Consider the following 18,060-nt stretch of genomic DNA (forward strand, 5'->3'; position numbering starts at 1 on the left):
TCAACTATGGAGGGAATACGAGATTTAGGGTTTCTCTAAGGTTGGAGATGAGTATAAGGAGGCTGAGGGGTGAACCAACATGTTCCTTATATAGTGGCTGACCCAAAATTAGGGTTTGGAGTTTCTGAGAGTACGTTGGGCGTACCTCTAGTACGCTGGGCGTACTCACCCGGCCAACGCGCATCACTCATACACTTACGTTGGGCGTACGTCCAGCTTACGCTGGGCGTACCCAGCTACCTTTCAAAACCAAAAGCATGCATGCATGGGACCATCTCCTTCTCATTACACAAAGGGCTATGAACAACGATCAACTTCAAAACACCTCAACTCCTCTAATCTAAACCTGCTCCCAAATAACGTTACATTCATGCGAGGGCAACGAGAAGTCCAATACCACTAACACATATACCAGCCCGAAACCTTCTCGGATGAAACTCATTTCTCGCAAAAGGACCAGAATTAACCTTCCTCTAAATTCTCGGGGACTCATAGTCACACACTTAAAGAACGGGGTGTTACAATTCTCCCCCACTTAAATTAGGCTTCGTCCTCGAAGCCTGCAGCAACTTTACTTCATAATACTCCCACTACGCGCCACCTGGCCCTAACTGAACCAGGTTCCCTAAGGCATAACCATCGAAACTCGAACTCATATGGCTAGAAAACCATGATCCATCGGATCCCCGATCCGAATCCCACTCTATCCATTCCATGCTGACGGAAAGACCCATTCTTCAATCTCTGAGCAACTCCTCTTGCAATCATATACACATGCTGAACTAGCTCTAGCACCCTCATGTTGGGAAAACCCGATACACTGATGGTATCCTCAAACATTCCCCCAGGATGAACCCCTGATACATACTTAATACTCTGATCAAAATCACACCGAGAGCCCAAGACTCTCTCCCTGCATCCCTTCTGAGCCTCTTGGCTCTACACTTGCGGAATTCCTTCCGCAATCTCAGCAACATCCCAAACTGGATGAGCTTCTATTCCACTGCCGCAAACATGCTGCTCAATAACCATACTCGAATTACTCTAATCATAACTCTGCTCTGCCGCTTTCACTTCCGTGAACTTGCACCCCCCCCCTCGGAGTTACACACTTCTCTCTTTTCATTTTCCAAGGAGACCACTTGACCACATTGTCACTCTGACAAGTGTCACGGTGCTTGCCCAATGCTACACCACCCTTTTTATAGCGCATCCGCCATCCATCCAACACCCTTACTCTAACTCTCATCGCAGGGACTCTCAAGCCCATGCACTATCTCAACTAGACAAGATCACTATCAGGGGCCAGACCTTCTAATGCAATCACACTGCAACATACACAACCCATATCCTCGAACCGATCCAACAATACCTGCAGAGTCTTCAGCATGACTGGACCGCCTCACCAGGCCTTCAACCGATCTGGACCACTCTTAGAACCTTCAGCCAATCTGGACCGCTCTCAGTGCCTTCAGTTTGGCTGGACCGTTCTCCGAGCCTTCGGCCTGACTGGTATGCCTACCGGCCTTCAGTCTATCCGGACCGCTCAACTAGCATTCATCATTCCGAGCTATCACTCCCGGAAATCCTCCTATGCGTACTGTTCTAGCCCTATAAGGGTTCCGAACTCTGTCTCAATCGCACATGCTCGATCCTGGCCTGCTCCCAGGCCCTCCACAATCAAATGCTCTAGGTATGTATCCCGCCCCGCATGCCCGACACTTGCTCCGACCAGCCTGTACTCTGGGCTGACAGAACATTGCTGAATACCAACAACTAAGCACCCTCAAATACTCATAGATCTCTCGGAGAATTCTCCAATTCTCCCCTATTTGTAGCACTGATTAACAACCATCGGTCGCCATCACCGACCTCCCAGAACAACTCTGCACAAAGAAAACACTTACACGCAGACTGCTTCCCACAAGCATAAACAACTTTAACAAGATCCCACATCAACACTAATTATCCTGCTCGAAAGAAACTCAATCTGCATCTAACCATTCCTCAGAAAGCAGATGCTACCCGGCCTTCAAACCAATGCCAGGCTCCCACTAATAACTCTCATGGATGATAACCAACGAATTTCCCAAAACAATAGCCCATAACCAAACCGCAACCCTCAAAACGACGAATACCACATTGAAAATCAAACAAAATACCAGCACATAAACAATACACCACAATAATCACAAGATAACAAGATATCAAGAAAGAAACATACCTGCAGCTGCATCCGACACTGCTCTGACCTCCTCTGCCGCAAGCTGATAAGCACGACCCTGAGCCCTTGGGGGCTCTGCTCCACCCTGACCTCCACCTGTGATCCTCAAAGTGGCCGGTGCTGGAGCCTGCACCGGTCCTACAGCAAGCTGTGGACAGTTGACCCTCAAATGTCCAACCTGGTGACAATGATAACAAATCCTCAAATCTCGAACCGGCGCTAACTGCCGACAATCCCTCGCATAGTGCGCCTCCTTTCCGCACTTGCGGCACGCACCACCGGACCACACTTCCCACAAGTGTGGCCACTCAGATCCCCCACTCTAACATCAACGTTCTTGGACCGTTTCGGCGCCGGCTGCGACTGCACCGGAGCCTGCCTCAGCTCATGCAACTGCAACTCAATCTCTAACTCACGCCGCCTGGCGGCCTCCTGCAACTCCAACAAGGTCTCGCACCTCTGCGTAGACACAAACTGTCTGATGTCCCTTTTGAGCATGCTCAGATATCGAGACATCTGAGCCTGCTCCGAAGCGAACTCTGGGCAAAACATCGCCCTCTCAGTGAACATCCTAGTGATCTCAGTCACCGACTCCGAACCCTGCTTCAACTCAAGGAACTCCTGAGCCAATCTCTCCCTCTCAACTTGCGGAACATAACGAGTACTGAACATCTCCCTGAACTGATCCCATGAAACCGCAGCCCTTTGCGCGTCCGAATATGACCTTGTGGTCAATCTCCATCAATCCTTCGCCCCGAGCCTCAACAGGTTCAGAGCACACCTCACCCTCTGATCAGCGGGGCATGAACACGTGAAGAAACACCCCTCCACGTCTGATAACCACCTCATAGCAACAATCGGGTCCTGAACTCCATCAAAGGTGGGAGGCTTCGTATTATCGAAGTCCCGATACTGAAAACCCCAACTAGCTCCTCCCCCTGCCGCTGCTACAGCCGCTGTAGCCGCCGCGGCAGCCGTCTCTGTGAGAGTTGCATAGCGCTCATCGAAATACTCAACCATGGCGGTCTTAATCGACCCAAAAAGCTCTGGCAACTCAGCCCGGAACAACTCAGCAATCTCCTCACGCAGGATCTCACGAATCCTCGCATCCAACTCACTCGTGCTCATCTGACCGATAACCTCGGGCGGTACCGATCCGCCCGGAACTCTCTCTCCTGCTCCCGATCCTAATCCGGATCCACTCTCATCATGCCTCGGAATCTCCATACTGAAAAAAAAACCACACAAAACTTAGACTCTTCCCACTATCCTAGGATCCAACTCTCTCTCAACCCAACCCTAGAGATCATGGTTTTCCTGATACGCGTATGGGTCCTGTGCTTTCAGTAGTACGGGCCCATACTACCTTCCACACCTACCCATATTTGTATGAAGTACTACCACAACACCCTAGAGAAACATGCATAACAACGCTCAACCCTCACCACTAAAGGAACACTGAAAATCTCCCATAAGGAACCCTAGGCTACAGGCATCACAAATCAGGAAACATTATCATGAAATCCTGAAGATCCCTAGCCTATCACTAGCATGTTGTTCTATCAAAGCTCAAAAACAAATAACATGCATGGTATTTTGGGGTTACTTACTGGCTCCGGCTGATCGTACCTCCGCGTCCTCCCTTACTCATTTTGAAAACCATTTTAAATTCTCTTTTGAAAACTCTCCTCGATTTGAGACTGGAGTCACACGAGTGTTCCTCCAATTCACTCAAATCAAGGCTCTGATACCAACTTGTAACGACCGAAAAATTTCAACCAATTTTTCAAAAACAATCCGATTTCATTAAAATCATTACAAAAAGGTTTTCAATACAAATTATTTAAAGTATTCCCAGAATCACATCGTGACCAAAAACATGAGGAGCGGTACGATCACGCCTTCGCCTTGCCACGGTCTCTTGAAGAACCTGAAAAACATTTAAACCACAACTGTAAGCCCGAAAGCTTAGTGAGATACCCCCAAAATACCAACCACATATACGCCCTTCCAGGCTACGACCTTCCAGTCCAGAACATATTGCCTTCCGGCCCATAACATGAATAACACACATAACAAAACATAGAACAACCATGCATATCGGGTCTACTGTGTGACTGGCCTGCCGTATCGGCCTTCAGTCCACCCTCCGTGTCTAGCCATGTACATCGAGTCTGCAGTGTGATTGGTCCGCCCGCACTGGGCCTTCAATCCACCTGGTCCACTCTCTGAGTCTACAGTGTGACTGGTCCGCCCGCACCGGGCCTTTAGTCTATCTGGTCCACTCTCCGAGCCTCGGCACGTCTGGTCCGCCCTCTTGGGGCCTACAGCCTATCCGGACCGCTCGCTGGGCCTTCGGAACAACCGATCCGCCCTGGGTATCTTGGCCTACAGCACAAAGCAGGACCCGCCTCAACCCAACTCCAATCCAAACAACCATGTGCACATATACATACAATCATATAGAAATTCACAGTCAACAAGCAGATCAACAGATCACATAACATATCATCATCCTAACCAGGATATCGACCCTACAGGTCACTAGCATAGCATCTCCCTATCTCTCAGGATACCGATCTCAATCAGGTCTCTAACATATACCATCCTAACTCACAGGATGCAAACATATCAAAGCAGTAACATAATAACAACTACCCGGATCTCAACCGATAAGGGCCGGCCTTGGTGCCTTAGACCCTGTTGATATAGTGAGGATAACTCACCTCGTGAATGCCGATACTCTAACTTGAAGAAGCAGACTCTCGAACCACCAACTCACCGCAAATCCCGAACTAACCAACATAACAAGCATAAGCATAAGGTCAAACATACTACCACAAATCAGGCCAAGACCAAAGTCCAAAACTCACACAAAGTCCAACATTGGCCCAATTTACCAAATTGGGCCCACTTCACCAAATAGGCCTAGAACCAAAGTCCATAACAATAATTGGGCCCAAAACACTCTGTCCATAAATTCCCAGACTTGGCCCAACAACCAACTGTCCACCAACGGCCCAAACTCAAGCCCAAACATGAAAGTCCACCAGGAGGAGTACGCTGGGCGTACCCTCCTTGGTACGCGGCGCGTACAGCAATGACTCGCAAGGGAAACGGGGCATCGGCCCGCTACGCGGGGCGTAACCCTGATGCTCAACAAATCCACATAATGACTTAATGGCTTAAGCTCTTAAGCCCAAACTTCAGATCCATAGGCCAAATATGACTAGAACTCATAAAGTCTCAGACTTTATCACTTGGAACGTCCTTAAGCTCCAAATCCAAGGTCTTAATCCATTAAGACCTATATAACTCATACAAGAAACAACTACAGCCCTTGGGACCTCATTTTTATCATTCAATACCTCTCCAAAGGTCTGAAAGGACAGATAATCTTGACCAAATCGAACTATGCAACAAGATGAGGACTTTTGGGACAAGAATGATAACAAAGCTTCAAAATACAAAGATCTATGCAATATGAAGGTCAAGCAAGGAGCTTTATACCTTAAACCAGCTCCAAAGGGTGTTATTACTTTAGATCTACAAGCTCCACACGTTCTTCTTCTTCCTTGACAACTTCCCTTTTCTCCTTCAAGCTTTTCTTTTGCGAACAAGAGCTTCCCAAGATCAAACACTCTCAACTATGGAGGGAATACGAGATTTAGGGTTTCTCTGAGGTTGAAGATGAGTATAAGGAGGCTGAGGGGTGAACCAACATGTTCCTTATATAGTGGCTGACCCAAAATTAGGGTTTGGAGTTTCTGAGAGTACGCTGGGCGTACCTCTAGTACGTTGGGCGTACTCACCCGACCAACGCGCATCACTCTTACACTTACGCTGGGCGTACGTCCAACTTACGCTGGGCGTACCCAACCACCTTTCAAAACCAAAAGCATGCATGCATGGGACCATCTCCTTCTCATTACACAAAGGGCTATGAACAACGATCAACTTCAAAACACCTCAACTCCTCTAATCTAAACCTGCTCCCAAATAACGTTACATTCATGCGAGGGCAACGAGAAGCCCAATACCACTAACACATATACCAGCCCGAAACCTTCTCGGATGAAACTCATTTCTCGCAAAAGGACCAGAATTAACCTTCCTCTAAATTCTCGGGGACTCATAGTCACACACTTAAAGAACGAGGTGTTATAATTACAATTCAACCCTTGCACCTTTAATTAATTCCAACTAATCCCAAATTAATTCCGATTAGTAATTAATTAATTGTAATTGATTTCATATTAATTTATTAATCATATAAATTAACAAACCAATGCTCTTTTTTCAGTTAATATGTTAATCACATACTATATTAACAAATTATTTCTTTATAATTTCCAATTAGTTTATCAATCATATAATAATCTAATAAATCATCATCATCTCTCTCTCTCTCTCTCTCTCTTTCTCTCTCTTTCTTTCTCTCCCTCTCTCTCTCTACAAATGTCATTTTAACCATGTTCTAGTTATGAGGGCAACCCAAAAGGAATTTGCTTCAAATTACAAGAATATACCAATTTAGTTACTAGCTTGGACACCTTATTCGTTGAGAGTTAGACATCTAAGGCCTTACTAAAAGTTGAACACCACATGAGATTGATTGTGATCCATATCTCATGTTCAACATGATGTTTGTGACAAAGGAATAATTGATACCACATCTTATAACCAATTGTGGCTTTGGATTACTTGGATATTAGCTAGCTGTTGGATGACACCTCTTCATGTGTTGTTGCGGGCATTGGTCTGTTGTTATACATCAACCAATGTCTATGTCAATCTATAATGAATCTTATGCGAGTAGGAGATTACTGGATCTATATGCTTAAGAATCATTTTATAATGATGTTTGCTAATAACATATGATCCTATAGGGTCACATCTTTAGTATGTTGACACATATTGAATATTTATTATTAATATGATTATTAATAAATATATTCAACTCTTATATTTGATTAGGGAATTATTATTTATTGAAATAATATTTTCTAAGAGAGAACAACAACTAGAAACTCATAATGTATGAATAAAAGGTATACATACTTGTATATAATAAGTGATGAAAGACACCCATGATTTGACTTTTTTGAGGTCAAAGCTGTGAGTTTGAGTGGAGAAGGTGAGGTTGCTTGTAAAGCAACCTCTTACACCCCATGTCTCTTCCATTTACAACCCATACTTTCATTTTATGAGGTATAGTGCTTACTACTTGCAAGTTACTATAAAAAGAGATGAATAACTAGCTTTTAAAGTTGCTTGAACTTTTGGTAGTCATCTTCTTCTTGTTTTCTCTCTAGAACTGTGGGTTTAATTACTTTTTTTTCTTCTTCTTCTTGTCTTTTGAAGTTAATTGAAGATTTGGTGCTTAGAAGTGCTACTTTAATGCTTGATTGTGTTAAACATTTAAAGGCTTAAGGAGTACTTCATACAAGAAGGGAACTAACATTCCTATGAGCCTTACTCTTTTTGGTGGATACATTATAAAAAAAAACTTTATTCTTGAGTTTTTTCCATCTTCATCAACTCCCCAAAACTAAGTGGGATCAAAGTTTTCAAATGTTGTATTCTTAACATCCTATCGTTATCATAATCTTTCTAGTTCATGTAATTAGATCCTCTTGGTGGTTTTGTTAAAATGATCTAGAAATAAAACGAGTTATTTTAAAGTCTTTCATTTGCCGTTTATAAATCGTTTTACAAAAAGACCGTTTTTAGCTCCCCAAAACCCATCAAGGTGAAGTTGTAGGTTTCACATACAATCATCAGCCCTAATCCAATCCTTCTCGGTCTTTTAACACCCTTTCGATAGACCAACAAAACCATTTTTAGCCATTGAGGAAGGAATATGAGAGTCGATGAAATCGATTCCATATTGGGTTTGAGTTTCTGAAACAATGGAATAGGTAGCCGATAGATTCATCAGATAAAAATAGATTTATAATTTACTCTTTTTTACCTTTTCCCCTTACTCCTATATGTTTCTATGGTGAAAAACCCAAATCGGGTTTTGTTTTCTAGATTGTTACGATGAAACTTAGATAGAGGTTAGCTACAATGAAATGAAAAAGGCCATGTTTCATCATTTAGTTGACATTTTAACCTTGAATCGAAACCAATTTTGGGGCTTTAACACGCCACAAACAGAAAATGAGTCAATGGTTGATGATCTTTGTGTGTGTGTTTGTGTGAGTGAGAGAGAGAGAGTGTGTGTGTTGGTGTGTGTCATTTATGTATTTAATAATTGTAAAAATATTAAAAAGAAATAATAAAAAATGAATGATAAATATATAAAGGGTAAAAAAATAATTTCAATTTTAAAAGAGACTAAATCTATAATGAAACTAATGAAAATGACTGTGTATTTAATTTTTTTGAAAGTTTGGATATTTTTATAAAAAAAAATCATACCATAAATACTATTTTTACAATTTTGTCACCAATCTTTGGACGAGCTCTTTCATTTTATAACTTCTCAATTTTTTTTTTCGATAGTATAAATTAATCCAAACTCTCTTTCTCTTTTTCTTAATATGTAATTTATCAACATTTTGAGAAAAAAATAAAAATAAATAAAAGGCTCACTTAAATGAGCAATGACAAACAGCCCCCCTCCCCCAACTCAAACTACAAGAGGGTAAACTGGAACTTCTATACATAATTACATATACTGTTTGTGGATCATGTTCCCTATTGTGTATGAACGAATCTAATCCATTTTTGTCATTCGGAAGCCAATCTGACCGATAATAACCCAGCAAACAATACAATGGAATCAGTTATTACGTGCCCTCACTATGTACCTGGCTTGCATCCGATTTTCGCATTTAGCAAATCGAATCTGGGAAGGCTCGGTTTTTCTCTAAAAGGTACTCTTTTCTCCTTACATTATAACCCTAATTATATATGCTTTTTGAGACCAGGTCTCTGTTTTTAATCTCTGTGTTCGTTATATACACAATTTTATGTGCCTATATTTTACACATGTATGTACTGATTGGGGTTTTTCATTTGGGTTGTTTGTGCTGTGATTATTTTGGTGGAAAGTAACTGATTCGTTGAATGCCTTTTTTTTATTTTGAACACCCGCAAAATTAAGGGAGTCGTTGTGTTGATTTTGCATTTTCGGGATGGAATCCGAAAAAAAAAACAGCGTGTAGTTAGGAAGCATCATTGGAGGTAGTTTGTGGTTGAAGTTGATAATCCTCGCGAAAGCCTATAGCTTTAAAGTACATAACGTATTCGTTAAGTTGTGATTGGATTTAAAGACCCTAAAATTCTTTCAGGGTTGAATTCAGTAGTTGTCAACATGAACATTAGGGCTGTTATTAGTGATGAGGATTTGGAGGGTATTTATGTCTTTTGCACAACACTATCCCACACAGTCCATTTAGATTCCTTAGAAGATTTGTTACATTATGATGAAGAAGATGAAGATGCTTTTCTTTGTTAGATTCTTGGATTTCAAATTCTTCCTCCTTGTCTTTTATTTTTAATCTTGAAGACGATGGAAAGGGTACTGTTGTTTTGAAGTTTTCTGACAATAAAATTTTCACTAAAAAACACATTTTTATACAAAAGCCAAAGTCTACAGTTTTGGAGGGCATTCTTGTCAATGCCTAGGTATGCTTGGAAACAGAGAGTACAAGTTTTAAGATATGATATATTAATAAATAACAATATACTTTCATTATCATAGCATCTTCCTTTAATTTATTTTCTATTGAAGCATTGTATTTTCAACTTTTTTCTTATTAAAGCATCATAATTTAAAAAATATACCAATTAGAGCATCATATTTTCCATTTTTTCTTATTAGGACATTGGATGTTGAAAAATCTACCCAATTAAAGCACTACAAATTGCTTTGTATCTGGATGACATTTTTTATAGTTGTGTACATTTTTTATAGTTCAATGTTGTAAGGGGAAGAATGAAAGTTGGATGCTAAAATAAACAATTGAATGAAGGTATATTGTTGTTTCTTGCATTTAACCCTTGTTATTATAAAAGATGAGAACAAAGTGTGAAGTTCAGATGAAATATTTAATGTGATATCATTAAGTTATGAGACTAGTGTGGCTATGAAAGTCATTAGTTCATATGTCCTAGACAAACTTATACTAATATGGTTTTATAGCTATATTTAAAAGTGTTTGAGACCAAGGCACTACTAAGAATGTCTAGAATGGCCAAGTCTCCACTCTCTATGATCTTATATCATCCCTAATTGCATATTGTACGAAATAACATCGCACTTTCCTCCTTTTTACCAATATAGGTAATGTACTTTATTTTTAAGTTGTAATAGCAATGAACTTACATTTCTTACCCATCATAGCAACAACTTATATTTGTTGTATCAATAATAGCAATATGTAAATAACCCATACTTACCATTCCTTACCCATAACATAATAGGAAGATACTTACATTTCTTTACCAGCAAGATGTAAGGCGGTGTTTATTTTTGAGGAGGTAAAATGTCTTCAGTCTTTTTCCATGTCTGCGGTACAAGATGTGGACCAAAAGTCTTTTTTCATGTCTTTAGTCTTCATAAAAAAATGTTTGTTTTTTTAAGTCTTCTATAAAAAAGAATGTTGGTGTTGGTGTTGGTGGCGTACGTAGGAGTGGGGTAGTGTGGCGGAGGTGGGGGTGGTGGCCGAGGTGGTGTTGGTGGTGGCAGCAGTGGCTGGCTGTGGTAGTGGTGGCGGCGACAGTTGTGGCGGAGGCAGTGGTGGTGGAGAAAGAAATATCACATTAGGATTAGAACTTATAAAATGTCTTCCAATTTTTCTTTTTTTCGAAAGAGAAACGTCTTCCAAAATTAGAAGCTATTTTTTTTGTCTTTTGGAGAAAGATGTCAAAAAGATCTTTTTATGTCTTTTGTCTTTTGAAAAACAGTCTTTTCCTCAAATGTCTTTCCTCCCTCAGACATAGAGGTTTTGGCAAAAAAACAAACACCACCTTAGTCTTCATAAAAAAGATTGTTTTTTAAATTCTTCATAAAAACACCTTTGTGGTGGTGGTGTTGGTGGCAGCAGTGATGGTGGTGTTGGTGTTGGTGTTTGTGTTTGTGGTGGTGGAGGTGGTGGCGGACTGGCGGCGGCGGAGGGTTGAGGGTGGTAGTGGCGGAGGAGGTGGCGAAAAAGAATTATCACATTAGGGTTAGATATTAGAAAATGTCTTCCAAAATCGAAAGCTATTTTTTGCCTTCCGGAAAAAGAGGCTAAAAATACCTTTTTATGTCATTTGTCTTCTGAAAAACAGTCTTCTCTTGAAATGTCTTTCCGCCTGTAGACATAAAAGATCAAAAAGACTTTTTGACAAAAAAAAAAACAAACACCACCTAAGTTTTCATTATGAGTAAAAAATAAATTACATTGCTATTATTGACAAAAAACGATATAACTACACGTCTGCTATGGGTAAGAAAGATGAAGATAGGTAAACAAACCTCTAGGATTTTATAATATTCCTAGTGGCAAAATGTAGGAAATAGCAATGTATTTACTACTTTTGCCAATATAGGCATTAGGCAATTTACCTGACAATAACCATGCACTTACCTAATAGCAATGTACTTGCATATTTTATTGGTAATAGCAACATGCGTATGTTTGATTATTGACAACAGCAAGATGTAACATATAAAGTCAATTGCTGATGTTGATAGCAATACGTAAGTACGCTATTATTATGAATAAAAATTTAAGTAGTACGTTGCTATTATGAATATAAAAAAATAAAGTACATTGTTATTACAGGTAAAAAGATACAAGTACGCTGCTGCTATTAGCATACAAACTTATGACTGAGAAAACAATCTTTTGATGCAGCTTGTTAAATTTGGCAGAATTTGCAGATGGACACTTGTTTGCACATCCGAGCACCCTCCAATTTCCTATATCAAACGTTAGAGCCGATGGAAATAGAAGAGTAAGATTTGCACAAAGAAATCATGATAGTGGAAGATCGATAAATGGTGATGATAACAAGACACCTCAATCATCAGAAGGCAAAACGTATAATAAAGATGAGATTCTTGCACTTTTTAGAAGAATACAGTCTTCAATTTCTGGAGAATCCAATGCTTCAAAGGGAAGAACAAACAATGCATCGGCTGAATCGGTTTTAGAAGTTCTACGTCAATCCCGGAAGCAAGTTAAAGGTACTTTTAACGATTTTGCCACTGAACTATTATTTATTATAAAGTAAAAGTTTGGTGGCTAAATCGTCAAACTAGATTGTTTTTTTTCTGTATTTTGGCCTTTTTTCAAAACCGGGTAATAGTGGAAAATGGTTTTTTTCTTGACCATCAAAAAAAGTATAATGGTTTAATCACCATAGAATATTGTTAAGTGGCTAAACCGATAAGATGGTAATGCAAGATGCTACTAAAGATCTTAATAACACTTTGTTGTCTCAAGACTCAAGTAGGCAAAAAAAACATAATGTACATTAAGCTTTTTTAATCAATTTAGCCACAGAACTATTTGTTTGGTAATTAAACCATTTTGATCATTTAAAAGAATTGTTCCCTGTTACCCGCTTTTGATATTAATATCAGGGAAGAATATTTTGATATTAATATCAGGGAAGAATATGAAAAAAAAAAAAAGACTACTTATTTTCACCATTTTACTGTGGGCTAATAACCTAAAAAGCACTATATTTTGTCACTATTTCAGGTCTAACCACCCATTTTTACTTTGTGTTAAAAAAACCATCCAATTTTGGATAAAAATTCTGTCGCGACCATTATGTCGATGCTCCCTTTTATCCAAAAATGGGTGGTTAAACCAGGAAAAGTGACAAAATATAGTGTTTTCTTGTCATTAGCCCTTTTATGGTAGGAATTAAATTATTATTCTTCTTTTGATCGTTTGGATAAGAATAGTTTTCGTGGGTTTTACTTTTGATATCATATCAAAGCAAAATACAAAGCAATACGACATCCTTTTACCATTGTATGGATTTAGCCATCTTTTATCGATTTAGCCACTGAAGAAATATTATATAGTAATTAATAGAGTAATTTACACGGATGGTCCCTGTGGTTTGGGATAATTTGCGTGTTTGGTCCCTAAGTTTTTTTTTTTTTTTTTTTTTTTTTTTTTTTTTTCTTTTTTTTTTCAGACTGTCTTCATAGTATGTTTTTGTTGTGTCGTTGGTCCCTACGTAACATAAAAAGACTATTTTGCCATTAATAATTTATTTTTTAATTTATTTATCCTTTTTATATTATTAATATATTAAATTAATAAATAAAAACAAAAGAATCCTTTGCATCCCCACCCCCTTCTTCACTGTATCCTCTTCCACCATCACCAGCAATACCAGCCATGTACATCACCGACGACCACCATCTCTGGCCATATCTCCAGCAACCAGAAAAAATCCCATCCCGTTGACCCCCAACAACCACCTTCTATCAGCAACTACCACAATAAGGAAAACTTATGAATCAAATCTAGAAAATCAAGAAATATCAGATCTGCAAACACCCAAATTGATTGGCTTTGCTTCGTTCTGAGAAAACGATTTTCAGACCATTGACTTGCGACATTGGTTTCAGATTGAGGTAAAGAGATTGAAGTGAACTTGAAGGGGTTTTCCGAGCTCCCATATCTCTGAGAACCACCACCAATGTTAGGTACAGAACCAAAAATAAAGAAACAAGAAAGATCTGCTATTTGAGACCAACACTCTTTCTCTTTCTCTTTATCCCTATCCCTGTCTCTCTCTACGCCTACCCCTCTCTTCAAATCTTCCTCTTTCTTCAAACAATCGTCCTTCTTGCTAAGATTTATGCTTCGACCCTTCCCTTGCATATCTTAGTTTTTACTCTAGCGAACCTACTTCTTTCGAGTCTAAAAAACTTGGATCCCTAATTTCTTTCGATTTTGTTTACCTCAAGATCAGAACTTGAGATTCAATCAACTATTCGAATCTGATGAGGAATTGAAACAGAACAAACAACAATATATGATTGATAGAGAAAACTGGAATTGAAATTAATGATTGAATGAAACAAGATAGAGAACACAATCTCCTGATAGGATGATTGCCCAGGGATGAATCCCTCTCTCAAAGGCCTAGCCAATGACAATGAGCCAATCTCACTCTAGAGACTTAACACCAATCTAAGATATTTCTTGCTGTCTAACAAAAGCAACCCTACCCTCTATTTATTAGCAAACCTCTAACAAACTCTATTTAGGAATTACCCTTTTACCCCTTTAGGTATTTAACTATCTAATTCCTATCAGAATCCACCTTCTCACTTCCTTTTTCTTGCCATTCTTGAACTGTTCAATCAACCGACGTTGAAGGCACCGGTGGTGGGTGGGTCGAAGGGGTTGTGTTATCGATAGCGATAGCTACCTATATGCTAAGATAGCTACGGCTATTTCATTTTAGCGATTGCCTATTAAAAAATTAATACTATCTTTACTATCAACTATTTAGCAATTATAACTAATAAATATGCTAAAAACCAATAAAATTAACTCAAATAAGCTAAAAATCAGTAAAATTAATACTATTAGCTCAAATAACTACTCATGTTGTCATATAGAGTACTGCTTCATTGCTGTCTAGTTGTTATCTTCTTATGTTTGTGGTTGTGGTTATCTTTCCTTTTAGTGTCTTCCTACTTTTCTGTAAAGCCAAATATGGTTGTCTAGTTGCTATATCTTTTTATATATATACATGAGAATCATATGCAACTGTTCGTAGTTGTAGTTTTCCTTCCTTATTCAAAAATAAATCCTCTTGCACTGTGTTCCTTACTGTTTACAGAGAAAGATTGTAGAATAGGAATATACAAGAATGTGAAATATATAATCAATTGACTCTATGGGATGCATTATTAGAAGTATCGAAAAAGAAATTGTAGAATAAGATGTCAAGTGTCGTTGGTTATCAGTTGGTTGATGGTTTTCCCGCCAATTTCCAAGTCGGCGATCGATTATCCAAATTGGAGATGCCAAACGCCAAATTGGCAATCCCAATCACGAATTGGACCTATTCTGATCGGTAAAAACATGTTTCAACAATCAATTTTTCAATTCGACGGGATCTCGATGTTGCCGGGAAAAACACATCGCTACGTCGCTATTTCCACATAGCGACACACCATCGCCTCGCTAATCGCTATGATCGCTATTGACAACACTTTCCAACATTGATTTTCAAATCGCTTTTGCTTCTCGATTTAGAGAAGGTGTGGCGACGACTAGCGACTATGTACTCCTCGGGGATGTTGCAGATAGAAGGCACCAGTGGGTTGAAGATGGAGGGGAGAGGTGTTGATTGATATGGGTGGAAGTGGAGACGTGGGAGATGAAGTGAAACGAGTAGGTTTAGGATTTTTTTTAATGTATATAATAATAAATACATTATTCATCAAAAATACTTAAGAGTCTATAAGGGCATAAAAGTCTTTTTACTTTTGATAGGGACCAAACACGCAACAAAAACATACTATGAGGACTGACCGAGGTAAAAACTAAAGTTAGGGACCAAACCCGTGGATTACCTCAAACCACATGGACCATTCGCATAATTTACTCTAATTAATAAATAAAAATAATTCAATAAAATAGTAAAAATACGTAGCGTTTTTAGTATTTTGTGATAACTAGGAAAAATATTTTTTTTAACGGTCGAAAGAAGTGTAATGATTTAATCACACTATAAAAAACCTTTAAGTGGCTAAATCGATAGAATGATAAAATTACTATTTTTTTTTTCTCTATATTTTGCTCTTTCGAGTAAATATTTAGCACAAACCCATCCCAAGATTGTAACATGCACCACAAAAATATTTAAGTAGCTAAATTGATGAAATAATGAAAGTACAAGTGTTTTTTTGTTTGTTTGTTTTATTTTTATAGCAAGATTGAAATATTTGTTTTGATGATGACTAAAACCCATATCCAAGATCCTATTTTTAAGTGAATTTTGTGGTTCAGGAAAGTCATCAAACAGAGAAGGGAGCATGTTGTCGGGTGAGTGGAAAAAAGAGGAAATTGTAGATTTTAAGTCAACCGATGCTAAAATAAGCCGCCCTCCCTCAAATTTCACGAAGAGGTCACCGATCCCGTCAATAGAAAGAGTACAGCAAGATGAGGTGAAGAGTGAGAGTGAGAGGCTTGAGACAATGAAACTTGCAGATCTTAAAGAATTAGCAAAATCTAGGGGAATCAAAGGCTATTCCAAATTGAAGAAAGCTCACCTCATCGACTTGCTAAGGACTGTTTGAATGGAAATTTGGCTGCTATGTTAAGTTTTCTTGATCAATTTTGGTCATTAGTTTTTTTTTGTTGGATTTATAGTTTGTTTTAAGTATTAAATGCAAGAAATGGCAATGTATTTTCATTACTTGTTTATTATAGCATTTTCTTTTTCTTTCATTTCATTCTATTACAGTGTTGCATATTTAATTTTTTTTTTCATATTAAGACATTATAATTTGAAATTTTGTTTTATAGGACATTATACTTTAAAAATCGAGCTAATTATAGTGGTAGAATTTTTAAAGTTACAGTGTTGTAATAGGAAAGTAGAAAATTTAATAAATAAATCAAGGAAAATTATCCCTTGTCAAAGATGCATTTTTTAGGGCTCGCCCACTATTATATACAAAGGAGGGAACTAGTCTCTCACGTTTACATTTCTAAAAATCATTAGTTCTACTCTTTCATTTTTAATAAAATCATTCAGTCAAATGCTATGTACAATAATTAGTATCAGAGCATTCACCCGAGTTGACAAGATATGTACCACACAAGATGAGGATTTGGAAGGCAATATTCAATCGGAAATCAGAGCTTTAAAGGAAAATTTTCAAACAGAAATCATGTTGGTGTTAATCCAAACCAGGTCAAAGCCATGTATTTTATTCAGGGGCAATTCAGTCTTTTTGTTAGGAGTAATGGAGTAGGACCAAGTAAATAGCCACGTTTGGCTCCAGTGGGTTAGTAGGCAGTCTTTCTAGGATAATTAGTTGCAAGTATCTTATATAAATATCCTTGTAATCGATTGATCAATGTATCTGAATAAAACACAGAAAAAATTGCCCTGCATCTTCTCTCACTCTTTTACTCTGTTTTTGTTGTGTGAAACAGGGCCTGAACCAACAAATCATAGCTTTTGAATAAGTTAATGGAACATCTGCTTAAAAACAAGAAGAATCAGCCAATAAAAGAGAGTTAACAAAGCAATATCAAAGGATGACGAAGAATCAATAGTAGAGTTCAAATGCACAAAACAAAATCATTCTTAGCAATCAAATTCTTAATCAATCTTCGTCTCTATCAGACGTTTCATCCTTTGAAGGCAACCGAAGAATGTGGTGTCTTAGTTAAGGTCGGTCTCGATCATATTGCTAAATCGCAGATACAATGGTCGGGATTTGGGAGAGGGGTTGAGGAAGATGACAGTATCAAAATTCAAGGAGTTCTATTGGAACAGGAAACACTGTTATTACCGTAGCATTGTACTTTTAATTCTTATTAGAGCATTATACTTTAAAAAAAGAAATATATATAATGTCAAAATAAAAAAAACGAAAGTAAAACACTATAATTACTAACTAGGTAAATTTTAAAAAGTACTAGTGAGAACAAAAAACTGTATTTAATTAAAAATACTAGGTATATTTCTTGCAAAATGGAAATTGGTTTTAAAAAACAAAATAAACGGCTAAAAAACCAAACTAGGCAGATATTTCAATGTTATCTTAATAAGAAAAATTGCATTTTGCCCTGTAACAGGAAGACATATTAGCAATGCAAGAAAAAAAAAACGCATGA

General features: G+C 38.3%; 1 protein-coding gene across 1 annotated transcript; it reads left to right on the forward strand.

Moving 5' to 3' along the window:
• The first annotated feature begins 8,862 nt into the window (after positions 1-8,862).
• Positions 8,863-16,659, forward strand: LOC111912622 (SAP-like protein BP-73). Its single transcript, XM_023908365.2, has 3 exons — positions 8,863-9,108; positions 12,096-12,410; positions 16,219-16,659. Exons 1-3 carry the CDS (start codon positions 9,009-9,011, stop codon positions 16,506-16,508), a joined length of 705 nt encoding a protein of 234 aa, XP_023764133.1. The 5' UTR covers positions 8,863-9,008; the 3' UTR covers positions 16,509-16,659.
• The last annotated feature ends 1,401 nt before the right edge of the window (positions 16,660-18,060 follow it).

This window comes from Lactuca sativa, chromosome 1 (assembly GCF_002870075.4).
Source record: "Lactuca sativa cultivar Salinas chromosome 1, Lsat_Salinas_v11, whole genome shotgun sequence".
Lineage (NCBI taxonomy): Eukaryota > Viridiplantae > Streptophyta > Magnoliopsida > Asterales > Asteraceae > Lactuca > Lactuca sativa.

What these genes read in the sequence shown, in the direction of transcription:
- LOC111912622 (XM_023908365.2), top strand. Translation starts at nt 9,009, where the DNA reads ATGGAATCAGTTATTACGTGCCCTCACTATGTACCTGGCTTGCATCCG. An exon ending in GCTCGGTTTTTCTCTAAAAG is followed by an intron (nt 9,109 to 12,095) that starts GTACTCTTTTCT and finishes TAAATTTGGCAG; the next exon opens with AATTTGCAGATGGACACTTG. An exon ending in ATCCCGGAAGCAAGTTAAAG is followed by an intron (nt 12,411 to 16,218) that starts GTACTTTTAACG and finishes TTTGTGGTTCAG; the next exon opens with GAAAGTCATCAAACAGAGAA.